This window comes from Spermophilus citellus (assembly GCF_964194105.1).
Source record: "Spermophilus citellus genome assembly, chromosome: 1".
Classification (NCBI taxonomy): domain Eukaryota; kingdom Metazoa; phylum Chordata; class Mammalia; order Rodentia; family Sciuridae; genus Spermophilus; species Spermophilus citellus.
The window spans coordinates 141458166-141485821 of record NC_138182.1 but is presented as its reverse complement, the minus strand read 5'-3'; the positions used below and the strand labels follow the sequence as shown (position 1 = coordinate 141485821).

The window sequence follows — 27656 nt, the reverse complement described above, 5'->3', positions numbered from 1 at the left end:
AGAAAATGGGATAATTCAGTTTACAATAGGTATCCACTGAGGAAAGCAGTTTTTATGCTGAAGTTTGGAATTTTCATTCCAGCCCTAACACAAATTCAGAGTAAGACCTTGGTTGAGCATCTCCGTCTACCCAGGTCTTGGTTTCCCCATCTGTGAAATGAGGGAGAAGGACTGGCTCACATCTGAGAAGTGCTGTATGTCACTCTAAGACATAAGTCCTAAAATTGACTAAGAAGAATTTTCTGTAATCCACAACTTGTCCTCCGTAAAGACAGTCACCTGGAAGAATTTTCATGGATCCCACAACTACTGTTGGGGCTCCCACTATCCCCTGGAAGATATCTGACAGTAGTTAAAATATGAGCCTTCTATTCCATTTGTGTCACCTAAAATAAAGTACTTTCTTATTTTTAGAGGACCCTCAGAGCTGTCCCCAGTTAGGTCTTCCCAGCATCCCTGTGAGATGAATGAGAACAGACACACCAAGTCTGAGACGGAATGAGGTCCTAGGGGGCTGAGTGATTGGCCCCAGGTTACACTGCTAAAAATGGCAGAGCCCCAACTTAAATCTAGATCTGGGGCACCTCTGGCTGAACTTTTTTCAATGAATCCCAGTACCTCCAGTCTGTGGTGGGTGTCCTTACCTGTGATGTAGCAGGTGACCTGTCTGTTCTGTTCAGAGATGTCCGCATCCAGGGTCTTCAGAGTGACCACAAGCTCACCAGGTTCACTATTCTCAACCACAGATCCTCTGTAGTCTTCAGAAGCAAACCGAGGAGCATTGTCATTCTCATCTGTAATGGAGACCTCCACCAGGGCCTGAGAGGACAGCTGGATGGTCTGTCCATGGTCATAGGCCACCACATAGAAGTGGTAGTTCTGGCGGGTCTCACAGTCAAGTTCCTGGAGGGTGGTGATCCAGCCGCTCTCGCTGTCAATGGAAAAGAGCTCATGGATGTTGCTGCCAGGCTCCATGGACAACCTGTAGCTCACCTGGCCATCACTCCCTGTGTCTTGGTCATTAGCAGTCACTTGAATGACTGTGGTACCCCCCGGCATATTCTCGGTAAGGAAAGCCTTGTATGGATCAGCCTCAAATATAGGCCTGTTGTCATTGACATCTTTTACTTGGATGTTGACGGAGACTAAGGACACCAAATCGGTATCCTCATGGGGGCAATGTGCCATCAGATCAATCTGGTACCATTTGGTGGACTCATGATCCATGGGCTTCCTCACTTTTAGGACCCCCGTGTCTCGGTCCAGAGAGAAGACACCATCCTTATTGCTCTCTGGTGTGGTGCCCTGCACCAGACTGTAGATGACTGGATCTTGAGCTGCCACTGCTTTAACAACCCCAATTTCAGACCCTTCTGGAAGATCTTCAGAAGCCGAGAAAGTATACAGGGGCTCAGAAAATTTGGGCAAGGACACTTCATTAGGAACAACCTGAAGTCGTACTGGCACCAGAGAGCCCCAGTGAGGGGGACCCCCATCTTGGGCTTTGATTTTGAAGTCGACAGCCCTGTTTTCCAGCCCCACCAGGCTCTCTTTCACCTTGACCACACCAGTGGTTGCATTGACTTCAATGATGTTTTCATCCAGGTCCTCTATAGAGTCCACTGAGTAGGTGACATCTGCATTCCGACCTTCGTCTGCGTCGTAAGCCAGCACCTGGATAACGGGGGAGTCTTTACTGACGTTTGATGGGATGGACAGGGTGTACCTGGATGCTTTGAACTGTGGAGGGTTGTCATTTTCGTCTGTGAGGATGATCTTCACAGTGCAGAAGGCCACTCTTCCCCCTCCGTCGCGGGCCATCACCTTAATAGCGATGACTCTTTCTGTTGAATTTTCTCGATCCAGTTTCTGCAGAGTGGTGATCTGGCCACTGGGGTTTATGGAGAACTTTTCATCTGCTAGTTTGTTAATGATAGTGTAGTCTACAGTGCCATAGGGACCACTGTCTTTGTCTATGGCTAGTAACTCAATCACCTTGGTGCCCACCCTTGCATTCTCGGCTAACTCTGCCTCATAAACATGCTGCTGGAATTCTGGGCTGAACTTGTTGGCATTTGTAGTGTTTATATACACAGGCACCGTTGCTCGAAAAACCCCGTCAGAAGCCCCTACCCTCAAATTGTAAGAAGAGTCCAGGTGCTTTTTGCAAAGATTGAATGTAGAAATGATTCCTGACGAGCTGTTGATGGAAAAGTGCCGGTCCTGATTGCCGGAAAGAATCAGGTACTCCAGATGGGAGGCGTCCTTGCTGTCGGGGTCCAGAGCTTGAACTTTAAGAACCAGGTGTCCACAGGTTGCTAACTCACTGACATTGGCTTCATACTGAGGTTGTCTGAACTCTGGGGGGTTGTCATTGATGTCAGACACATTGACAACCACAAGGGTCTCACCAGTGAGTGGAGGGTCTCCTCTATCCATGGCCCTGACCTTCACGTGAAAGTGTTGCCGTGCTTCATAATCCAGCTCTTGAACTGTGAACATCTCCCCCGTGCTCCCGTTGATCTGGAAGAATTTGGAAACGTCAGAGCCATCCTCCACAATCTCATAGGAGACATCCCGGTTCTGTCCTGAGTCTTGATCCGAAGCCAAGAGTTGGATCACAGGGGTCTGAGCAGGCAAGCCTTCTGACACTGAAGTGGTATACACCAATTGGGAAAAAGTTGGAGGGTTATCATTGATGTCCTCCACCAGGACTTCCACTGTGGCTTCAGAAAATGACCCCAGGGCTGTGTCTGTGGCCCTGACCGTGAACACATGTCTGCTCTTAGACTCATAGTCCAAAGGTCCTGTCACTGTGAGGACACCTGTCTTAAAATCAGTGGTGAAGAGCATCAAGGGCTCTTCCTCCACAATGTTGTAGATAAGCCTGAGTCCCTCTGGACTCCGGGCTTGGGTGTGGAGAATTGGGGTATAGAGGGTGATATTTTCAGGTACTTTGATTTTGTAGTAAGGACTCTGAAATAGTGGGTTGGATTTATTTCTCACAGTGACAAGAACCTCTTCCTCAGTCTGTAGGGATGGGGTTCCTCCATCCCGGGCAATGACTTTGAGGCGATACTTATTTAAAGCTTGATAATCGAAGGGCTTCTTGAGCGAGATGTCCCCAACATAGGGGTCAATTCGGAAATAGGTATAATCTTCTGCAAATGCATATGTGACTGTCCCATTTTCCCCCAAGTCCTCATCAGTGGCAGATACCTGAAAGAGGACATCCCCTGGCTCTGTGCCATCTTGGATGGTTGTGTAATAGGGCAGATGCTTGAATTCAGGAGGACTGTCATTGACATCTTCAACAGAGACTCTGACTAGAGCCTGAGCCACTCGCGGAGGGATCCGATTGTCCCTTACTTCCACTGCCACCTCGTGAGTGTCCTGATGCTCTCGGTCAAATGCCACTCCTCTTGTTTGCAGCACACCTGCTGACTTAACCATATGAAACAGATCTGTGCCATTCAAGAGAAAGTAGGACAAGGTGTCATTCAAATGATTGCCCTGGACATTGAAAATCACCAGGGACTTTCTGTCCTGCAGGTTCTCCTTCACTCTTGCCCTATAGACATCCTGATCAAACTGTAAACTTTTGTCAAGGACTTGGGTCAAAGAAATTTTTACCAGGGCAGTATCTTGATACAAGCCATCAGAAGCCCTAATGGTGAGCTTCCGAGAGAGCCCCAGGACAGCAGGATTCAGCACAGATATGCGACCAGTGACGGGATGAATGGCCACGGCTTCATCAGCGTTGCCAGTCTTGATGCTATAATTGACTTCGGAATCTTCGTCACTGGCCCTCACCACAAGGAGCTCCATTCCTGGATGGATGGGTTCCACGATGGCTACTTCATATATCTGCTCTGCGAACCTGGGAGGAGAGTCGTTCACATCTCTGACATGGATAATGACCCTCGCAGGCCTGGGTGCAAATAAGATGGGGCTCCCTTGGTCATGGACGTAGACGCTGAACTGGAACGAAGGCATGCTCTCGTAATCCATCTCTGATGCAATGGTTAGGGTGCCCATGCTGGGATCGATTTGGAAAAACTTCAAGGCCTCTGGCTCTAAAATTTTATACACCAACAAGGAATTCGCTTCCTTGTCGACATCAGAGGCATGAATCACAAAGGGGTTGTTGTCTTCATCCATGATCATGCTGTGCAATGGAGCTGCTTCGCTAACTTGGCCCACAAAAGTTGACTTCAAGAACGCGGGAGCGTTGTCATTGTCATCAATTATGTAAGCAAGCACCACGACATCCGTAAATGCACCTGCCATGTTGCTGCCTCGGATTTTCAGCTGGTAAGAGGAGATTTTCTCATGGTCTAACTTCTTCTGGATGGAAATGAGGCCAGAATATGAGTTCATAGAGAAGACGCCATCTTTGTTTCCCTCTCGTAACTCATAGGTAACTTCAGAGGAGCTGGTAGCAGAGACAAGGATGATTGGGGAGCCAATGGGGATAGACTCTGGGATCTCCACAAAGTACTCAGATTTTGAAAAGATGGGTGCACTGCTGTCTGAGGGGTACACATGAATGATCACTGTAGCCAGGTCATGCCAACGTGGGGAGCCTTGATCTTCTGCCTTCACTGTCAAAGTATGCCGGGTGTGATTTGCTCGGTCAAGTTTCTGGGCTACGGTAATGATGCCTAGTAGGGTATTGATGTTGAAGAAACCCTCACTGTTACCTGAAATGCAAGACAAAACTAAGTTTACCATATTTTCAAGAGAAATGAAGTAGGATTCTAGATCAGTAAAGAGACTGTTACAGGGGCTGGGCTATGGCTCAGAGGTAGAGTACTTGCCTCGTATGCATGAGGCCCTGGATTTGATCCTCAGCACCACATAAAAATAAATAAATAAAATAAAGGTATTGTGTCCATCTACAACTAAAAAATACTAAGAACAAAAAGACTATTGCACAAAACTTAGAGCAAAATCCGCATCCTGTGCCACCCTGGATTTAGTGTGATGTAGTGTATGGGGTAAATAATAACTTTATTCAATCCCTGAGGTGGTGCACATAGTAGGAACTTCATAAATGGTGCTTCAATTATCACTAATTCTCTGAGACACAACTTAATCTACAAACCAAAGTTGTAATAGGTCTTTGAAGCCAAGAAAGGAGACTCACACTTTACAAAGCATACTTCAACACTTCACCCTGAATTTCAGTGGTGCCTTTTGTAGGAAAAGCTTCAATTATATTGTAGAGCACCTTAAACCATTCTTCACACAACTTCTAATAGTTATGGCTATATACCTAAAATGTGAAACTATAAATATGAAGTCAGAACTGATAGGGACTTTAAAAATCACCTTGTCCATTCCCTTTATGGTCTCTAGTAGGAAAGTCCTGGCTAAGGATTGGGTGAGGAGTCAGGTTCAAAGGGATTGGACAGATAACCTGGATTTTGATACTGTTGTAGACCAGTGACCTCCTACCACATCTTATTTCCTAAACTTCAAGCTGTCTCACATCATCTTTATATTTTTTAAACATCCAACCATTGCCTGTATTATTTTATAATATTATTTAATGAATATTTTTCTTTGAATTGATGCATTCATAAATTGTTAAATATTTTTAAAAGGCAACTGTATGTTGCTACCTTAAAAAAATCATCCTTTGTCATAAATCGAGGATATAATAAAAATAGACAATGAAAACAATCTTATAAAAACTTGAATAAAATGTATTCCTTGCTCAAGTTTCTGAGTCTGATACCTATTCTCCTTCTTTGGTAAAAATAACAAGTAATGGGAATTAGGACAAAATATAAAAACATTTAAAAAATAAGAAGTTGTGTTTTTTGCATGGAAAACAATTCAAAATTTAATTTAATTATAAAGTAAATTAAGATTTTATGACTAATTTTTTAAAGAGAAAGAGTGAGAAAAGACTGAAGAGATTCTAGTCCCCAAATCAAGGTTTGCCCTCAATTGGAACAGGAAGTTTGATAGGCATCAGCAAGAAAGCACCTTCTTCTCGTCTGATCACCTGCTCAGTGCTATGACTGAGTAGCCCCTGGTCAGTTTGCTGACCACCAGATAGACAGGCTCACATTCAGGGGACTATCACTCTCCACCTTTCTTATTCTGTTTACCACATGGGTGTATATTTATGATATCAATGGCAAAGATAACAGCTGAGATTCGTCATAAGACTTTCAATCCATATCTTCCACACTTGGAAACAGCTGATTGTTTGGGTGGTCTGTGATACAGGTACCAAACTCAGTCAAAAACCCAGGTTTATAGTGGTTCCCTTAAAAGTCGTTAAGTTAACTGTGTAGACATAACTCTAATTCTCATTTCTTATGTTACTGAGAGAAAAAATCAGGGCACAAGATTCTATATCTGTTATGATCTCAATACCACAAAAAGATGCTAGAGAAAGATGAGACACAAATAGACAAAATTGTTATCTCTGGGTGAAGGTGATCATGTTTCAGTGTTATGTTCTTCTTTATACATTCCTGTATTTTCCATATTTTCAAAAATGGACATGAGTTACTCCTATACTCAGAAGAACATTTGAAAACTATCTGTAAAATAAAACCATTTTCTTCATCAAAAGGGCTGACAGTGGGGTGAAATTGGATAACAGATGTGATTATACTTAATAAATCACAAAAAGTAAACAATCTATGTATTATAATTTATATTCTTTAGGTATGAATGGATTTCTGTCACATGGAAAATATTTCTTCAAAACAGAAAATGTAAAATGCTCTGATTTTTTGAGCATAAACAACCATTATGCTCCGTGAGAATAGAGAGTAAGCCACGTTCATCTCAGTTCTTCCAAAGAAACTAGCTCTATAAAGTATTAACTATCATTAAAGATAATTATTATTAAGTGTCATTAATTATACATTATCAGCCATTACAAATAATAATTAATAATTGTTTGGCTACTGGATATTATCACTTTTGTTACATTAACTACCTATAATTGACCCTTATCAATGATCATAATAATAACCCCTGGCATTTATATAATCTTTTACAGTTTATGACATTTATTAACATACATTGTATCTTTGAATTTTTTATAACAACTTTCTAGAAAAATATTATTCCCGTTTTTTTGAGATGATGAAAACCATGGAGCAGACATTAAATGATTATATGGCCTTAGCAGAAAACAGAAGTTACTCCTAAGACTGCCATACACCTAATACCTAAAGTATTTACACATCTCTTTTAATGTACATGCATGACGTCATTGCATTTTAAAATGTTGCATGGGCTTCAAAAGCATCTTATGCATATGTGGTCATTGGTGGTTTATGTCATATATATGTAAAGTCTCCCATAACTTGAGTAGTCCCTTTACTATTGTTATTGCCATCTTTGGTTGTGCCATAACTTAGGTCATGATAGTTCAAGGGAATGTTCTAGAACTGATATTTGTCAAAGCCTGGAGATTTTGTGACTTGATTAATCTGAAAATTCATGCCTCTAGTGCTTTCCTTTATCTTCAAAGCAGCTTTTGCCATCCTCTGAACTCATGGCCAGGCCTCTCACCTTTCAGGAGGGAGTAGTGGACCACAGCATTGGCACCCCGGTCAGCATCCTCAGCTCGGACCTGGAGCAGCTCTGTGCCAGGGACTATGGTGTCAGGAACACTTGTCTCATACCGGAACTGGGTGAAGTGTGGTGGGTGGAGGTTTCCATCCTCCACATGAATGGTCACCCACACGAAGTTCCTCTTGATGGGCATCTCTTGGTCTCGGACCTGCGGGCCCAAGGGGGTATTAGCAAAAGGAATGGAAGGAGACAGGGCTAGAGATTAAGGTCAATAAATAGGATGCCCATGAAACCTTACCAAATTGTAACTCTGCATATGTCATTAAATCCTGATCCAATCTATGGTCTATTTTCTTTTTACAAATAATTATAATTAGACTTAGCTAATTTAATGGATAATTTCACTTTGGGACAAAGGCAGAAATAGGCAAAGAAACAGTATTTTCCAGATAAGGCCCCTGAAAACTTTAGTTCTTTGTTAACATGATATGCAGAAAAAAAAATCTATGGTCAAGTAAATTTGGGAAACACTGAATTAAATGGAGCAAATCAGTTTTCATTGCCGCAGGATTTCTCAGAGGCTTCAATATACACTAATGTGCCTATAGGGTGATACAGGTAAGAAACTTGACCCCCACAACAGGAAGACAGAATTTTTTTTAAAAAAATTAAAATTTATGGAGGCTTTCACTCTCAAGGTCATAAAAATGTATGCACAAGACCCAGAGTTTTGGGTCCTGTACCTGCTTGCCTGACCCTGGTCCTTGCTTTGGGTATGAGGGTCTTATTTTATTTGTGTTTTTGTTTGTTTGTTTTTGTGATGCTGGGGATTGAACCCAGGGCCTTGTGCACGTGAGGCAAGCATTCTACCAAGTGAGCTATATCCCCAGCCCCTGGGTATGAAGGGATATAGCTAAGTTCCTTCTAGCTCTGACTCATTGTCAATCCACATGGTAGTCATAAAGTCATGGTGTGAGAAAAGATTTGTTGGGAGATATTTGGGGTGAGTCCAGAGAAAGCCAAGGTCCACAGGAATTTCCTTGTCAGCCACCCTGTCTCTTGTTTTCATTCCAGGAATCCCCTATGGAAGATGCCTCTGGCCAGCAGTGAAATATTCCAATTCTCTCTCTTGAATTCTCTTGACAGCATCAGCACATCCAGTTTATCAGTGATGAAGGATGCTTCCACATGCCTCCCAGTGTGTCCACCCCCCACACCCACTCACAACCATACCCTCACCCGCTTCTTCAGTGTGCTCACCATAACCGTCAGTGTATGCTGGGAGGGCCCTGAGCCCAGGTCCAATTTCCCCACGGTTACCAGGACACCACTGCTTGGGTCCAGCTGGAAGAGGCTGGTGCTTTCTGGGTCTTGGCTGCCCTGGATGGTGTAGATGAGTCCCTTGCCCTTGTCCTGATCTGTAGCCTGGACTCGGAGGAGCTCGACCCCAGGCAGAGTGTCCTGGGGGACTCTGACCTCATAGTGAGCCTCCAGAAACTGAGGCCTGTGATGGTTAATGTTGGCAATCATGAAAATGTAGACCTAGGGAGGACACACACACAGAGAAGGGGGACTGTGAACTGCATGGGGACAAGGACAGCGTCTGTCTGAATCTCCACTGAACCGTCCATGCCTAGCACAGTACCTGGCACACAGAGTCATTATCACTCGATAAATATTTCCAGAATGAATGATGGAATCTCAAAATCACCAGGCTTTCAGAACACCATGCTGTCTTATGGTTTTTCAAAAATAAAAATTTTATAAACGAGCCTTTTCTTCAAATTAAAAGTTATGTAAAATTCCAATATATGAAACAGAAAAAAAAAAAAAAAAACTATGGTAAAAATCCAGAGTAGAAATCTAGAAACCCATGACCTGCCCATCATTCATCATACCCATGGTAGCCCCTCGGGGATTCTATCTTTAACTAAAACTTCTCATTTAGGCAAATCCCTTCATCATATAGAGCTCCAGTGTGGGAACAAACATTATTCCAAGATCATAGAAGTAGAGTATGGATTATGTAAAACTGGATCCCAGAATTTTCATTTCAGATTCTTTGAGGTCCACCACAGCCACAGAAAACTTTCTGGAACCTCATTCCAACCAAGACCACCTCCCGTCTCCTCTCCACTCAGGCACTGCCAACTGAGTCCTCTAACCTGGGTGGCAATGGTGTGGAACCCATCTGTCACCTCCACAGTCAAGTTATAGCTTGACCTTCTCCGTGTATCAAGAGGCCTGGCAACGATGATGCTCCCCGTGGTCTTCTCAATGTCAAAGTCCATGTCCTTATCCCCACCTGGAGGGGCAGTGGGGAGAGAGAAGCACACACAATACAACCTCAGTGACGCAGGCGGCAGCAGCCTAACTGGCATCGGGTCCTCAGATTTAGAGCACGTGGTAAAGGTACTGTGGACGTTCAAGGAAGAACCCGAATCAGAGATTCTAAGACTGTTCCAAGATGATATGTTATCTGAATGACAGGCTGGAATTGATCCACACCAGAGTCCAAAGAGCTGTAGGCAAACTACTGTGATAGTCTTATGCCTAGAAAATAACTCTATTCGATAAGAAGGAGAGGATTTAATAAACTACAAGAATCCAAGATAGAGAATAATGTGAAACTACTTCAATGTGTCCTGTTTAATGATATGGAAATGTATTCACCATCTCTTACATTTGAAATATTAGTAAATGATATGTTAATATAACTCTTTATATGTGCGTGTGTGTACATACACACATGTGTGCATAAAGAAACACATCAAAAGTGTAATGATGGATTATCTTCTGGTTGATGGGACTTCCAGTAATTTTAATTTTCTTCCCCGTATTCATTTGTGTTTTCTTACTGTTCTATAGGGTGCATGCATTATATAAAGGAAATTATGTGTAATGGGAAAATAAGTCAAGCAAATAGAAGAGAAGGCAATCAGAACTGAAAGTAAGAAAAGGAGGTCAAAGAGATTGGGCCAAATGCAGATCTTAAGCTTATCTCTGAGCCAAGGCTGAAAACTATGGAAAACTCTCTGAGCCAGGCTAAAAACAGAACTCCCTGCCTGTGTGGGTACTGAAACTCCTAAAAGATTTTTAATGTAAAAATTTCAGAGTCTAAAAACCTCTACATTTCTATGCAAATTTACATATGTGGGTGTGCATATGTGTTCACACAACATTTTGGTGTTGTGGGCCAGGCTATATGGGCAATGACCAAACAGATTCCATTTTGCCCTGAGACTCCACATCATGTAAGAAATGCTTCTCCCAGGGAAAGCCCTACCTCTGTACTCATCAATAGTTGATTAGCATAGCATGTTTGGCAACACAAAGTGGCAATTCTTATACAATGTAAAAGTGTTCTGTCTTTGGTTCCCATTTTTTCTTAGAGAATGTACCCTGTTCTGATTGATTGTCTAAATGTTAGTAACCATTCTTTAACTTGTACTCAACTAGGGATGTACTGTCCCACTCTCTTTTCTGTTTATGATTTTTAGATCTCATAATGTTTGTCTATGGTTTTGAATCATAAAAACAGCCACTTATGCTTTAATATGGTTTTGGACTATAAAAGGTGTACTCACACCCCAGGAGGGTGTCGAAGGGTGTAGACTTGCAGCCTACCCTTTGGCCCACTAGCTGTGGATCCGGTCTGCCAACTGGCGAATAAAGTGTCCATCTCCAGGTTTAAGATTGACTCAATGATTTATTGCAATCTTGCCTTCACATTAGGAAGAAGACCTTAGCATTCATCAGATTCTCAGAGGGCTTTATGAATTTCTTTTTCCAAAACAAAAAAAAAAAACAACCACCACCAAAAAACATAACAAAACAAAAACCACTATGATTTAGAGATAGAGAGGAATGTATGTTAGAGGAGCCCATCAGAGCTTAGACCCAAGTTCCTCTTAAAATGATAAGGAGCATGGGGCTAGGGCTATAGCTCAGTGACAGAATACATGCTTAGCATGACCGAGGCCCTGGCTACAATCTCCAGCACCAAAAGCAAGAATAAGAATGAGCATTTTTCCCTGGGTCTTGAAGAACCTGGACAAGTATGCTGAACACGGCCCCAGGGTATAACTACCCTCGGGCTCATAGTCAGGAAGTCATCTCTATCAGTATTTCATGTTTTTGCCTCTGGGTCTTTCTGCACCATTCATCTCAGGTTTCCTAGGCATCTGGAGTAACTGAAGCACTGCCCAACCCTGTCTGGGGTCACCAGTGAGACCAGAGACATTCCACCTGAGATCATGGCTATAATGGAAAGAAAACTTGACAAAAGCTACTACTCACTGCCCCAGAGAACCTGAGAAGCATGATCACCAGTCAGGGCCAAAAGAGGGGCTACCAAAGAGCATGACCTTGAGGGAGGTCAGAAGGACTGCACATTGAGGACTAGAACTGGTTTACAAAGATAGAAGTGATGGGTGCTTCAGGGACTCACCTGAGATGTGGAACCAGAAGAGGCCAGGTCGGCCCTCTACACTGATGACCCCCACCATGTGGTTCACAGGGTCTGTCTCCATGACCGTAAAACTGTAGTGGTTTTCATCAAAGGCCATTGGTATGGAGGATGGTCGAGGCTGGGGGATCCATTCTATGTGTAGCCGGACACTAGTTGAGAGTGGTGGCTGCCCACTATCTGTTGCCTTGATCTATAAAGATACCAGCACCAAAATTGAGCCACCACCAAGCTGACCTATTGTCCATTGACTCATTCATCTGACACATTCTTGAGGGATCACTATACACAGGCATTGTGTTAGTTGTTATAACCACAGTGGTTAAATAAAACACATAATTTGTGGTCTAGAACCTCTTGGTTAGTGAAAAATAATAAAAGCCACCATTAAGCGAAGGTTTACTGTGTGCTAGTTCATAAACTGAACTTTGAGTATATATGCCCTTTACCATTCCCAACAACTATAAACAGAAAGCTAGACTTTATTAGGCTCTTCCTACTATCAGACCTTGCTCTGAGAGTTTTGTGTGCAATGTCTTATTTAATCTTCATGGTAGGCCAAGGAGAGGGTCTATTATCATTTTCCTTCTGCAGGAGGAAACTGGAGCTCAGGATGGTTGAATTCACCCACCAAATTATGTGCCTGGCCAGCAAGAAGGCTGAGATTCTTGAATTCAGGCCATCTGACATGATGACCCAAGGCCTACCCATTTGGTACATTGTCTTCCTGCAAGAATAATGTTCTTATTCCCAGTTGACAGATGATGAAACAAAGGCTCAAAAGAGTTAAATGACTCCTTCAAGATCACACAGATGCTAGGATCAATACCCATGCACATCTTGATTTCAGAGCCTTTGTTAATCTCACTAAATCCTTATCTAAAAGAACAGATAGGATTTCCCAGTCTCTTTCTGTGCACAGATAAAGATCCAGAGTTGGTTGGAGTCAAGACTCCCAGCTTCCATTTCCATCATGCTACCAGCTACTTCCCTCCTCCTGTGTCCTCACAGAAAAAATCTCAGCCAACTCTGTGACTCCCTCCTCTGTGACCTCTCTCTATTTGCTCACCGTTAGGATATTATATTCTCCGGCCGTAAAGGTGCTACTGGATGACACTACACCGGTGACTGGGTCAATGCTGAAACCCTCCTCATCAGTCTCCTCAATGCTGTAGGTAACCCTGCCATTGAGACCCTCATCTGAGTCTGAAGCCACCAGCCTGTACACAGGCCCAGGGGACACTGGGCTGAGCCTCTCTGGAAGACGAACATTGAAGAGCTTGTGGGAGAATACAGGAGGATTGTCATTGACGTCCAAGATGCACACCACCATCCTGGAGGTGGACTTCAGGGAAGGCTCCCCATTATCCAGCACAGTCACCTGCAGGCAGAATTGAGCATGAGGACCTGGACTGAGAAATACAAAGTCGTGCATATCTACCACCACCCAGCACAACATGACCACTGCTCTGACAGTCTGTTTAATATTAGTTTGTTCTTTGGTATATGCTTGTTATTTTTATTACCATAACCTCATTTGCTCGGAATACAGCTCTCTAGTAACTTTGTCCACAGGAAAACCAACGAGAACAGAGAAAGGAACCAGAGAGAAGTGGAAGAAGTCAAGATCAAAGTGTCCAGACCAAAGCTGGTGCTCTTTACCCAGCAAGGCCCATGGGCCATTCCAAAAAGATTATCTATTTTTTATTTGTTTGTATTTCACAGTAGCTCATGTTCCTTTGAGCTACTTGAGGTTAGAATATGTTTATGCAGGAATGGGTGGAACCTCTTGAGTCAGACACGTAACCCGATACACGAAATGAAATTCAGAATGAGAGAAAAGACACTAAAGCAATTTCAGACTCAGAAGCTATTTGGTATAGGGGCAAATCATTCCATGCATATAAGCCCTAAGAACACAGCATGATATAGGACATTACCACTTACAGTGATTCCAGATTTTTAAAATACTTTAAATTTTTAAAGGCAAATTCGTCAGTCCCTAGAAACTCTAGAAGACCGTTTAGCTGTTACTAGTAATACTCATTTCTGTGCAGTCTGTGAACACAGAAGACAAATATATACATATATGTCAAATATATTTACATATGACAAATATATATATATGTATTCTAGATTCTTCCACTAACCTAGTGCTTGACCTTGGGTGAGTCTCTTTCTGGACCAGAGGGCTGTACTAGAAACCAGACCTGAGAAGCACATAGCACATGTATACTGCTCCTCCTTCCCACACTTACTTCAGACATTATTAAGGACATGACCTCCCTTGTCAGTGCTGATGAGCAGCAAAGACCCAACAATCCTTTATCACTAACCACAACAAGGCTCAGTTCAAGTCTGTCCTCTTCCCTGAGCCTAGAACTCTCCTCAGTCACAGTACCAGAGACATGTATGCAACTCCAAGGTCTGCCGTGGCCCCATAAACCATTACAAATTCAGTGACCAGGTTCACCACTATTACTTGTTGGCATAATTGTAGCCGGCTTCCTTTCCCCCACCCCCACTTTATGAATACTGTTGTTATTCCCAAGAAATAGAACCTAGCCCGAGATAAAACCTACCAGCCTGGAGACTGGCCCATCTCTCCCTGTTCTTATCAAGAGATAAGAGACAACTTACTGACCCCTGAGATGGGGACGTGCTGGTTTCCCTGTTCTTACCTTGAGAAAATAAAGGGACGTGCCGGTTTCCCTGTTCTCCTTTCTGTCTCTGTTCCCAAGAAACAAACTTGCCTTCCACAAGATCAGGACTAAACCCGCCCCTAGCACGAGGCCATGATTTTAGCCTATAAAAGGTAACATTCAAGGGGCAGTTGCTGCTGCTGTCCCTTCCTCTGTGCAGAGCAGCCTTGTCAGGCTCCTGACAGTAAACCCGCTTCTTATCCCAGGGGTATGTGTGTGTGATTAGCCTGCACCACTTTTCTTTGATGACCCACCTCCAGAACGTGTTCATCCTTGTTCTCTCGGTCCAGCTGCTTGGCGGTGGACAGGAGACCTGTGGGAGAAATGGTAGGAGGCAGACATGAGCAAAGGGCTCCCAGAGCCACTGCACTGAGGTGAGTTCAGGATTATACTCCATGAGAATTATCAGATGGGAATTCTTCCAGTCTTTGGAGAGCAAGTATATTAAGGGGAAGGGAAGGGAAAGTGAGGTGGTAAAAGAGAACAACAGTGATAATGTGCTAGCTGAAGTTCCCACCTACATTTGCTTGGGGTGATGGGTCAAAAACTCAGCAACCTCACAGCATCATCACCTTGTCCAATCAAATGCCTGCCCCCTCATATATTCACCCAATCAGATGCCAGCCCACTTGTACCCACCCAATCAGATGCCAGCCCACTCATACCTACCCAATCAGATGCCAGCCCACTCATACCCACCCAATCAGATGCCAGCCCACTCATACCCACCCAATCAGATGCCAGCCCACTCATACCTACCCAATCAGATAGATGCCTGCCCCACTCAAATACTCACCTGATCAGATGCCCATCCTCTCAGAAAGAACTGAGCTGGATGGAAATCACTTGTTCCTGACAGACTCTAACCTAATGACTCTAATCTGAGGAAACAAGGGAGAGTAGAAGCCAGTTCTTTGCAAGATTTGGAAACCTCAGAAGTTGAGGTTATTGTTATTAATGTCATCCTAAGCCCTCAGCCTAAGAGGTCATGGTTGAGTATGAAAAATGTCCTCTAAAGAGAAACAAAGCTATTGGTAGCCATCAGTGAACCATCAGAAAACTGTCAGTAAGTTCATTGATTTTGTTTAAGCGTCACGAAGTCATGAAGATAAGGGAAGCGAGAGTCCGCTCTTGCTGGAAGGTCAGTAAAGAGAATGGAGGTTCTGTGTGGGGTGCAATGAAGGCAAAGGGGATTCCACCTTGGGGTGAAGCCTCCAGTGAAAGAGAAGAGCTTGGGGTGAGGAGGTGGTCTCTGTGAGGAGCATGTGATCCCCTCTTGGAGCAGAACATGTGTTGTCCCAGCTTCTTCTTCCCTGACGGCAGGCATGGGAGCGGTCAAGGAAGATGCCCTGGAAAGCCCCATGTCCAGGCACCCTTCCAGACAGAAGGAAGATGAGTGGAAACAAGGCATGACATTCCTCTGTGACTGGTGTGTGCCGTCCCTGGTCACCTATTCAGTTCATCCCTAAGCTGAGGGGCTGGATGAAGAAAAGCTTGGACTCTGGGTCACTCCCACCCCAAGGAAGAGTGTGAGGGGTACTGGGTCTCAGGGTGAGCCCTCTGGTCTCCTTCTTCCCTTCCCCCTGCCCCTTCTCTTTCTTCATTCCCCTTTTTCCTGAATATCCCTCTCCCTCCCCCCTCTTCCTTTCTCCCTTCTCTCTCTCTGTCTTCTGAATCTCAGGCTTTCGCCCTCACTGTCTTCCCTCTCTCCATTCCTCTCCCTTCCCCCTCTTGCTTTCTCCCTCCCTCTCTCTCGGTATCTTCTTTTTTCTTCCTTTTATCTTTTTATCTTTCTCTCACCACTGCTTCCCCCTACCTCATAAGGGCTATGTTCCTGGAACCACTGCCCCGTGGCCTCCTGAGCTCTTACTCCTTATTACCTTGAACCCCTTCTCTGACAAATGGCAGATTCTCTGACACACGTCCAAATTCTCAGGGATTGCCCATTTAGAATGAGGGGACATCAGAGCCTTCCACACAGGGCTGCCGAGGACCCACTAAGGAGGTGTGTGGAATGCCCCTCAACTCTCCTTAGTGTCACTAGACCTATTCATCTCTTACCATTTTCCCCTCCAAACAAAGACCCTTCCTTAACCCTTCCCTTCCTCCCCTCCCTCATCCAATCTTTTTCTAACAGCTGTTGACTCTCCTCAGATAGACCCCCTTATCCCTTTCATCTTGACCCACCGCAGTGCAATTCTTTCCCCAACTACCTTTTCATCTTCATCTCCCTGTTCTTCCCTCCCCCAGCCTCCCCCAGCACCAGTGTTCACTGAACTCTCACAGGCCCAGACTTTCTTCTCATCTTTCTATTTTTCTACCTATTAACTTATTTAATGCTCACAATTGTCCAGGAGGGAGCTGCTACCATCTCCATGTTACAGGTGAGAAGTCAGGCACGATGGCTTGAATGTGTCCTCCAAAAGTTCATGGGTTGGCAACTGAATCCTCATGTTCATATCTTAATGGTATTTTTAGGTGGGGGCTTTGGAAGCTAATTAGGATTAGATGAGTTGGGGGTGGTAAGGTCCCCAGTATGGCATTAGTGGCTTTATCAAAAGAGGAAAAGACACTCAAACTAGCACACTTGTTCTGTCTTACCATATGATGCCTTCTGCCATGTTATAATGCAGCAAGAAGGCCCCCACCCCATGCCAGCACCATGCTCTTAGAGTTTCCAGCTTCCAGATCTGTGCAGTAAATCAACCTGTAATCCTTATCAATTATCTAATGTGTGGTACTCAGTTACAGCAACACAAACTGGACTAATGTAAGCAGAAAAGTAACTTTCCCAAGATACCACCATTTATAAGTAGAGGAACTGGGATATGCCTTTTGAAAATTGACCTGCTTGCTGTATCTTCAATGAGATCCTGGTCTTTGTCTCTCCTGGATGTTGTCCATGTCCTTCCCCTTGTCCATGTCCCCTCCCTGACTGCTGTCTGTAAAAATCCTCCCCAACCTTTAACTTCCTATATTCACCTTATTCCAAAAAGCAGCTGCAGACCCACTACACAGACCGGATCATCTTCTTCCTCCTCTGATCAGCTAGGGCACCACACCTACTCATATTTTACAAAGCTGTGTTCTTTTGCACTGGTTCTGTACTCCTTCCATCTAAATATTCATGCTCCTGATGGGCTGAATTTCCCAAAGCCTGAAACCATGTTTTATTTTTTTCACATCTCTCCACTGCACATCATTTAAAGGCCTCACCAGGGCAGGTACCTTTAAACATTTGCTGAGTAAATGAATGTATTTTGGGTTTAAGCAAAGATTGTGAATAAAGCCAAGAAATTCATTCATCCATGTAACAATTATTTGCTGAGCTTCTACTATATGCCAGGTACTAATTATATTGTGATCGGCGAAAATAGTAAAGGTCCTTTTTCTGGGGAACCTTTGAAGTCTAGTGGGCAAGGATAATTCATGGAGTGAACATACAGATGAACATAATGGGCTGTATGATACATGTTACGAAAGAGAGCAAATGGTGCCGGGAAGTGTATTATGGTATCAGGAAAATTCTCTCTGGGTGAGGAGCAGCCATGGACTGAAGCAGCCATGTGACTGGAACCCAGAGAACAGCAGCATGAGAGGGCGAGACGAAGCCAGAGGGTCAGCAGGGCTGGGTCCGGCATGAGTCCATGGGACATGGCAAACTCTGACTTTTCTCTTAAAAGCACAAAACAAGCATCTCAGCTACCTCTGTAGGAAATGGGGAATGCAATGATGAAGATGAGGACGGTAGGCTGGAATCATGGCAGATAGATTCTTTTACTTTTAAAAAGTTCATGCTAATAAAGATTTCTTCTCCTTAACTGCAGGAAAACTAAGAACATCTCTGCCTTCTAGGGCGTTCTGCCAGAACTGCTGTCAGGGAACTGTTGATAGTCAACAGAACAGGGATTTGGAAGAAGTTGAGAAGTTAATGCCTCAGGTGAGAGATCTCTTAGCTCTTCTAAAAGGGGAGGGACAGGGTGGGACCAGATAGAAAACCAGCTTAAGCCTGTTCTCCACTAGAAAAGCTTCCTCCCTCTGGGATGACTACTCCATACCCTGAGCTCCAAGGTTAATAGGAAAGGCACCCAACAAATGTCCCTGGGGAAAATAGACACTTGTATTACCCACTTACTGTCTGCCCCAGAACTCCCTCCCAGAACCTCCTTGGTCTTAAGGGTCAAGGCAGAGCCCACTAGCATTCTCCCTCTTCCCTTACTCCAGTCTTACCAGGGTTCTGTCCCTCTAGGACAATGGAAAACGGTTGTGGAATGGGATGTTGTGTTCAGAGGAGAAAAATGTCAGCCTTCTCTACAATAGTGCTGTTGTTCTCTTCTGAGAGGAAGATGTGGCCTTAGAGAAGTTCCCCCAGCACTGGAAAGTGGTTCTCAAACTCCAGTACCAGTGGGAGCTAGGCATGTGTAAATGGGGTTGTAGACTGAGAAAAAGACCATAGGGGACGATGGGAACCACAGGGACCATGAGGACCAGAGGACATAAGCTTGGTCTGCTCAGGAAGCTGCTGCCAGTCTCTGGTACAATGTGGCCCTATGGAAAGATGGAGATAGTGTGGCCAGACCTTCCCATTTTTGAAGAAAAATCAGAAATCTGAGATGCTTTGTGGAATCTGCCAATTTTAAAATGTTGGAAAAAAATCATTGTTTAAAGCTTGTGCCAAATAAGTCACTTTATATATTTATGAATATATTATATAGAAATATATATGTGAAATATACACACACACACACCCCACACACACACAAATCAACACATAAAATTACTGGGTCAAATTGTATGTTTCTTTCTAATTATAAAAGGTACTAATCTATGACAACATTTTACCTTCTTGCATTCTACCAATAATGAATAAAAGTACTATTATTTCAAAAAAGCTTGTGCCAGTCAGACAAAACACCCCTGTGGGTTATACCTGGCTCACTGCTGCCAACTGGTGACTGCTGTATTCCTTTAACCCATCCACCATCCTTTCTCCACATATTCTTGGACCAAGGACAGTTGCTAGTGAGAGTTCTAAGTGGATCCCTATTGCCACTGTGTGGGTGAAGTTGGGATCAGTCTGGAACTAAGGTTAAAGGTGGCTCTCTGACTGATGCTTGTGACTCCAGGAGGGATCAGCATGGGAGGATTTGGAGATCTGAAATAGCTCCAGATGTTGCTGGATCCCAAGGCAAGAAAGCTGACAAGAGATTCTTCTCCTTTTCCTGTGGAGATGGACTTAGTAGAAAAGTGTCTCAGGCTTTAGCACTCATTACAATCCCTGAATTTCTTGTTAAAACACAGATTTTCTAGACCCAATCTCAGAATCCTGATTCAGGAGGTCTGGGGTGAGGATTTGAATTTTCAACCACTTTGCAGGCAATGCGATGATGCTTGGGTACCACATTTTGAGAAACTTCATTGCAGAGATCCCTATTTATCTATATTTCTGGGTTCTTACCTGTGAATGGGTGAATAATGAAGAATCCCATGTGATTCCCACTGGTGATGTTGAAGGTTAGCTTCCCTTTTGAGCTGGAGTCTGGGTCCCAGGCATCCAGTTGAAGCACAGAGGTGCCTAAGGGAGCATCCTCCTGGATGGAGGGGTAGAACACAGGTCTGGACATCCGGGGTGGGTTGTCATTGACATCTGTGACCTCAATGTAGACTTCAGTGACAGAAGAGAGAGGTATAGAACCCCTGTCCACAGCCAGTACTGTCAACCAGTAGTAGGGTACAAATTCCCGATCCAGGGGCATCAGAGTCTGAATCATTCCTGGGGACAGGTAAATCACCAAACCCAAAATTATTTAGAGCTCAAAATATTTTTAGAAATTACACTACCCAATCCCTGATTTTTACTGTGGAAAGGATAGGATAAGTATTCCACAAAAAGAGAGAATGGTTGCCAAGTAGACATGGGAGATGTTGAGTTGAACATAGGGGAATTAATGCCTGAATTATGGAACCTCCCAGAACCATTTTTTTGCTGGAAGAGGCTCTCGAATGTGGCATATGGGCCTGTATAGGATTTAAGGAGGTAGTGGTAGCTTATCCATTTTCTCCTAATTACTTCAACCCAAGTGCCATTGATGTACTTTACATTTCTTAGGGCAATCCTTTTTTTTTTAAGAGATGGGGTCTTCCTAAGTTGCCCCAACTGAGCTCCAACACGTAATCCTCCAACCTCAACCTCTCCCAACTAACAGTAACTGTCATTTGACTGTTTTCTTCACTCTTTAAGTCCTGATAGATCATCAATATAAGGATTAGGCATTTTATGAATAAATCACTATTTCCTTCTCCATCATCTTCATGAATTTGGGGGCTTACCTCCATCTTTAGCTCACTCACTCCACAAATTGCTTACTATGGGCCAGCTCTGTTTTAGAACTTGAAGGTCCAATAGTGAGAAAAAGAAACTTGCACCCTAAGTTCTCATAGATCACACTCAACTGGCAGGGCCTGTGCTCAGAACAGAGCAGAGCACTCCAGCAATGGCAGATGGGAACCTGAGGCCCAGAGAGAGAGCCTGGCTTAACCAAGATTATGCAGGGAGAAGTGAAGGATCTTGGTCTGGCACTGACCATCTAAAGCCCTTTCGACCACATCGCCAGCCCTTTGATTGTAAATAAATCATCCACCAGGTTGTAAATTCCTTGAGGGCAGCAAGCTTCCTCATTCACCTAGGATCTCTTCAAGGTCCCTCTTAGTAGTTGGTGCTCAGTATGTACTTGCTAAACTGCACTTATTTTCTACAAAACTTAAAAAAAAAAGAATAAGTAAGTTGATGTCACATTTTTGGAGGGAAATTTGAAAATAACTATTGCCATGGAAAATGTACATTATTGGTCTGGGGTTCAGTGGTAGAGCAGCTGTTAGCCATGTGTGAGAAGGCCCTGGACTCTGATCCCCAGCACTATATGCATTATCCTTTGACCCATTAACTTCATTTTTAAGAGTTTTTCCTAGGGACTAGGGATGTAGGTCAGTGGTAGTGTTCGCCTAGCATGCACGAGGCCCTGAGATCAATCCCCAGGACCACAAAAATAAATAAATAATAAATAAAACATTTTTCCTAAAGATACTAATATATATGAGTAAAAGAACATAAATAAGGTTGTTAGACCTATGTGATAAAGTAATATGCACCAAACAAAAATGGATGAAAAACATTATATGTACTAGAAAATAAGATGTCCTGAGGTGACATTATATAAAAAAGTAAATTTCAGAAGTAGTGTATTGTTTTGTAATAATTAAATAGTGAAAATATATCAGATACAAAGAGGGAAAAAATCAGTGTATAGATGAAGTTGTTAATAAAGATGGTATTTGTACAATGGGAACTATGGGACACTGAAGAAAGAAATTGAAGAAGACCTTAGAAGATGAAAAGACTCCCATGTTCATGGATAGATAATCTTGTTCAGAATTAATATTGTCAAAATGGTCACACTACCAAGAGCAATACATAGATTCAATGCAATCCCCAACAAAATACCAATGACATTCATCACAAAACTCGGGGAAAATGGTCCTAAAATTCATTTGAAGAATAAGAGACCCAGAATAGTCAAAGCAATTCTGAAAAGAAGAGTAATGCAGGAGACATCACAACACCTGATCTCAAATTATACTATAGAGCTATAGTAACAAAAAATGGCATGATATTGGCACCAAAACAGACATGAAGACCAATGGAATAGAATAGAAGACAGAGATAAACCCACCTACTTGTAGTCATCTGATACTTGACAAAGGTGCCCAAAATATGTGTTGGAGAAAAGATAACCTTTTTAACAAGTAGTGCTGGGAAAACTGGAAATCCATATGTAGAAGAATGAAATTAGATCCCTATCTCTCACCCTGCACCAAAGTCAAATAAAAGTGGATCAAAGACTTAGGAATTAGACCAGAAACCTTGCAAAAGTTGGAAGAACACTTAGGGTCCATCATAAAGGTGAGAGCAACAACTTCCTCAAAAGACCCCTACAGCCCAAGAAATAAAACGAACAGTCAATAAGTGGGATATCATCAAATGTCAAAGCTTCTTCATAGCAAAGGAAATGATTAAGATCATGAAGAGAGAACCTATGGAATGGGCAAAATCACGTCCAGCTGTTCCTCTGATCAATATCCAGAATTTATAAAGAACTCAGAAAACTCAAAGCCCCAAAAACAAATAACCCAATAAATAAGTGGACAAAAGAACTAAACAGACATTTTTCAAAAGAAGAAACACAAAAGATAAACAAATACACGAAAAAATGTTCAACCTCTCTAGCAATTAGGGAAATGCAAATCAAAACCACTAAGATTGAATCTCACTTTGGTCAGAATGACAATTATCAAGAACACAACAATAAGTACTGGCAAAGGTGTAGGGGGAGAGGTACACTCATACATTGTTGGTGGGGCCTGCGAGTTAGTACAGCCACTCTGAAAAGCAGTATGGAGATTCCTCAAAAAATAGAAACAGAACCACTGTATGACCCAGCTATCCAGCTCCTCAGTATTCCTCCAAAAAATCTAAAATCAGCATACTACAGCAATACAGTCACACCAATGTTCATAGCAGCACAATTCAAAGAGCAAAATTATAGAACCAGATCAGATGCCCATGAACAAATGAAAGGATCAAAAAAAATGTGGTATATATACACAATGGAGTTTTACTCAGCCATAAAGAAGAATGAAATAATGACTTTTGCTGGTATATGGATGAAAACGAAGAACATCATGCTAAGTAAAATAAACTAGACTCAGAAAAATCAGGGGCCAAATGCTTTCTCTCACATTTGGAAACCAGAGCAACATAAGGAAAAGAAGAAGTATAGGGAAGGGGATGGGATATCATAGATCTATAAGGAAGATCGGTGGAGTTGAAGAAGGAGATTGAGAGAGAGGGAGGACAGGAAAGGAAAGGAAATACAGAATTAACAAAATCACATTATATGCATATATAAATGTACCACAGGGAATTTCACCTTTAGGTATATGTGGAAAGTATCAATCAATCAATCAATAAAGTAGGAAGCTCAATAGAGGAAGGAGAAAAGGAGGAAAGAAAGGGAATAGGAATTGAAAACAAATTATGGAATTTGATGTATGCATGTATGATTTTGTCAAAATGAATCCAAATACTATATATGTCTATGGTCTAATTTTAAAAAGATTGTATTTGCGGAGATGGAATGCAGATGAGTATATATATATATATATATATATATATATATATATATATATATATAATTATAATTATATAAAGATGTATAAGCAGCATATATTACTTTCATATTTTGTGTGTGTGTATGTGTGTGTGTACAATAAAATATCAGGAAAGAGAATCCCCATTTATTGTCTTTCATTTCTATCTGCTGCCTGATTTCTTTCAGGACAGTCCCTGATTTTCCTTCACCCAGTCCCGGGCATTCCAGCGTTCCCATCCTACCCGACCCCCAGTACCTGTGTCTTGGTTGATAGTGAAAGCTTCAAGGCCAGTGCCAGCCCGCAGAAAATACTGGAGCTCCCCATCCAGGCCACTGTCGTCATCGTGAGCAGACACCAGCATCACCTGAGTTCCTGAGGGGCTGTTCTCTTGCACGTGAGCCTGGTACACAAAGGAGGTAAAGCGGGGAGGATGGAGATTCTCATTCACATCCAGGACTATCACCTCCACGTGGCAGAGGGTCCTACGGGCCAGGGGCTTCCCACTGTCACTGACCCACAAGCTCAGGTTGTACCCAGCCCGCCTCTCAAAATCCAACTCTTTTTCCAGACTCAGTGCCCCAGTCATTGGATCCATCCGGAAGGTTCCATGGGCATCCTCCAACAGGACATATCGCACTTCACCTGCAGGACCCAGGTCAGGATCCGAGGCATCCAGAAACGTCAACACAGTTCCTGGGGGCAAGTCCTCTGGGACCTTCAGGCTGCTGTGTTCTGTGATGCACTGGGGAGAGTTATCATTCTCGTCTTCCAATGTGACTATCAAGTCAGTGACAGAGAAGAGCTGGTGGCCCTTCCTGGGCTGATCCCTGGCCTCTACCTTGAGTACATACTGAGGTTCTGCTTCCCGGTCCAAGTACCCTGTGACCACTAGCTCCCCAGTGAGAGGGTGGAGGGAAAACTTCTCCGTGGGGCTCAGCAGGGTGTAGCGAACCCGGCCGTTGTCCTCCGAGTCAGCATCTTTCGCTTTCAGCTGTGCAATTGTGGTTCCAACCTCTGTGTCCTCTGAGATCGTTAGCTGGTACTCGCCAGGAGGAAATGTGGGTGCGTTGTCGTTCCAGTCCTGCACATTCACTGTCAGCACCTTCCAAGAGGCCTTCTGGGGAGTGCCCAGGTCATACACTGTGACATTGAGGAGGTAGTAACTGGTGGTTTCGTAGTCCAGCGGAGCAGCTACTGTGAGCAGCCCCGTCTCCAGCTCAATGTCAAAACAGCCCTCCTCATTGCCATCTGCAATCACATAGACCAGTTTGCCATTAAAGCCAGCATCGGGGTCAGTGGCTGCCAGGCGGGCCAAGGGCATGTTGATGGGAACACGCTCGAGAACGTCAATGGACTGGGGGAAGTGGTCCTCAAACTGGGGGGTGTGACGATTGATCTGATATGTGCTCAGGGAAGTGAATTCCTCGTCACCGGGCTCCTGGTCCTGAAGCCCAACAGAGTGAAGGATGGTCTTTGTGAAGTGTGTGAGCACCTCCGTCTTATCACACCTTACAGGGACCTCCAAACGAGGGTCCTTCACCACGGTCACATTCAGAGTTGTGGGGGAAGCATAGTTTTTGCCATCTGAGGCTGTAATTTTCAAGAAATACCTGGTGGGATGATCGGTGGAGAGATTCATAAAAGAACGTTTGAGGGATATCACCCCGGAAAAGTCATCTAGAGAAAAATAATCTGCTTCGTTGCCCGACACCATCTCGTATTTCAGGTTCTGAAGCTCATCCACATCGATGGCTGACACGGTCATTATCAACTTCCCCACTGGCCAATCGTGGCGAATAGATGCCGTGCAGTTGACCTCCTCAAACATGGGCTGGTTGTCATTCAAGTTCTTGAGACTAAGAGAAATGGACACTTCCTTCTCCTGGCGGAAAGGGGATCCCCAGTCCGATGCCCGAACCCGGAAGGTATAAATTCTTTTCATGAGCTCATAGTCCATGGGTTTGGAGGTGGAGATGATCCCCAGGTAAGGGTCGATAGAGAATGGCACAGCTCTGGGGCCAGCGATGGAATAGGTGACATATCCATTCTCCCCATGATCCCAGTCCGTGGCAGTAACAGTCAAAACATTGGTTCCTGGAGGGATGTTCTCCTCCAAGGTGCCATCGTAGGAAGACCTGTTGAAGATGGGGGCGTGGTTGTTACAGTCCACGATGTCAATGACCACCGTAGCAGCGGCCAGGCCCGGTGAGGTCCTGACGTGTAGCTGGTAGTGGGCTCGGTCATGGAAGTCCAGGAGCTTCGTGGTGGTGATCAACCCAGTGCGAGCGTTGAGTTTAAACCCTGTGCTTTCTGAGGATGGCTTTAGAATGTACTGCAGGTTGGGGAAGGCCGGGGTGACTTTCACCAACACCACGCGACTTCCCGGAGGGGAAAACTCGCTAAGCTTCACCCTATAAACAGCCTTCTCGAATTTAAGGGAAGCTAGTTTGGAAGGTGGTAGATGAAAGCCCCTGATCTGGGAATAAAAAGTAGGTCTGCCCCCACTCCTGGCCTGCAGGCTGAGGTTGAATCCGTGAAGGTGCTCCATCCAGTTGACATCTTTGACAGACACCAGACTGAATTCGTTGCGGTGGGCGTAGGACTTGACGGCCTTGAAGTGCTTCCCAGGGTCTCCGCCGACAATTTCCAGGGAGTCAACTTCAGCCCCTGAGCCGTTTGCATCTACCACTATGGTGGCATAGGCAGCACCTTCATTGTCATCTGGTGGCGTCACCACCACTGAGGCAATGGCCAGGGACTTCCTGGGGGCAGGCTCCACGTGGACCACAAGCGAAGCCAAGTTGCCAAATCCGTTGCCCTCAGAGATTTTTCGCATGCGGTCCACAGCCAGCACCTGGAGCTCATACTTCCCTCTCCAGGTGACATTGAGCTTCCCAGCCACGGTGACCACACCGCTGGTGGGATGGATCGCAAACGCATCTGACCTTGAATTGAAGGCATAATAGAACTCAGCGTTCTGGCCCAGGTCAGCGTCGGTGGCTGTCACTTTACAGATGGGGCTCTTGAGGGGCATGTCCTCGGAGATGGTGACTCTGTATGATGGCGGGGAGAAGAGGGGCCTCAGATCATTCTGGTCCAGGATGTGGACCACCACACGGGTCAAAGCTTCAAACTCCAAGGTCTTCTCCGTGGCTTGGATGATAAGGGTGTAGCTGTCCCGCACCTCCCTGTTGAGAAGTGCCGTATTGCTGCTCTTTGTCCTTATTCTCAGGAAACAGAAGTTCCCCACCACATATTCCTCCGTCTTAAATACATTGGCCACGTCCCCAGAGATGATCCGGTACCTCACTGCCCACTGGGGCTCCGCAAGGTACATGCCCATTTTCTCAGAGCTCTCCACATAGGTCTTGGGAGCAGAGTTTTCATAGATGGTAACATTGTAAAGCGAGTGTGTGAAGTGCCACCCTGAGGAGGAGACGATTCCTTCTGGGGGCTTCTCGCAGGTCCCACAATGGAGCACCAAAGCAGCAAGACCCAGCAAGGCATTAATCATGGTGGAAAAAAAAAACTCCCGAAACCTTGGCAAATGAAAAAAAAAAAAAAAAGATGCAGGTTAGGAAAGAAATAATTCCTATTGCTATGGTTCTTACCTGGTGGTCATTTTATCTTCAGAGGACATTTGGCAATTTCTGAACATATCTTTTGCTATCTTACTTGGGGACAAAAGGCTGCTGGCTTGTAATAGGCAAAGGCCTGAGATCTGC

At 44.1% G+C, this 27656-nt stretch overlaps 1 protein-coding gene across 1 annotated transcript in view; it reads right to left on the bottom strand.

Annotated features, from left to right (window-relative positions):
- FAT2 (FAT atypical cadherin 2) overlaps positions 1-27445 on the bottom strand; it is a gene marked incomplete at both ends in the record, with an annotated part of 68350 nt that extends 40905 nt beyond the window's left edge. The window contains 9 exons of the mRNA XM_081302271.1: positions 645-4703; positions 7549-7759; positions 8812-9093; positions 9717-9856; positions 12002-12212; positions 13089-13400; positions 14976-15034; positions 20180-20494; positions 24187-27445. Coding sequence (XP_081158397.1) covers positions 645-4703; positions 7549-7759; positions 8812-9093; positions 9717-9856; positions 12002-12212; positions 13089-13400; positions 14976-15034; positions 20180-20494; positions 24187-27445 — 8848 coding nt within the window. The remainder of the gene's footprint in view (positions 1-644; positions 4704-7548; positions 7760-8811; positions 9094-9716; positions 9857-12001; positions 12213-13088; positions 13401-14975; positions 15035-20179; positions 20495-24186) is intronic.
- Between the last annotated feature and the right edge of the window lie 211 nt (positions 27446-27656).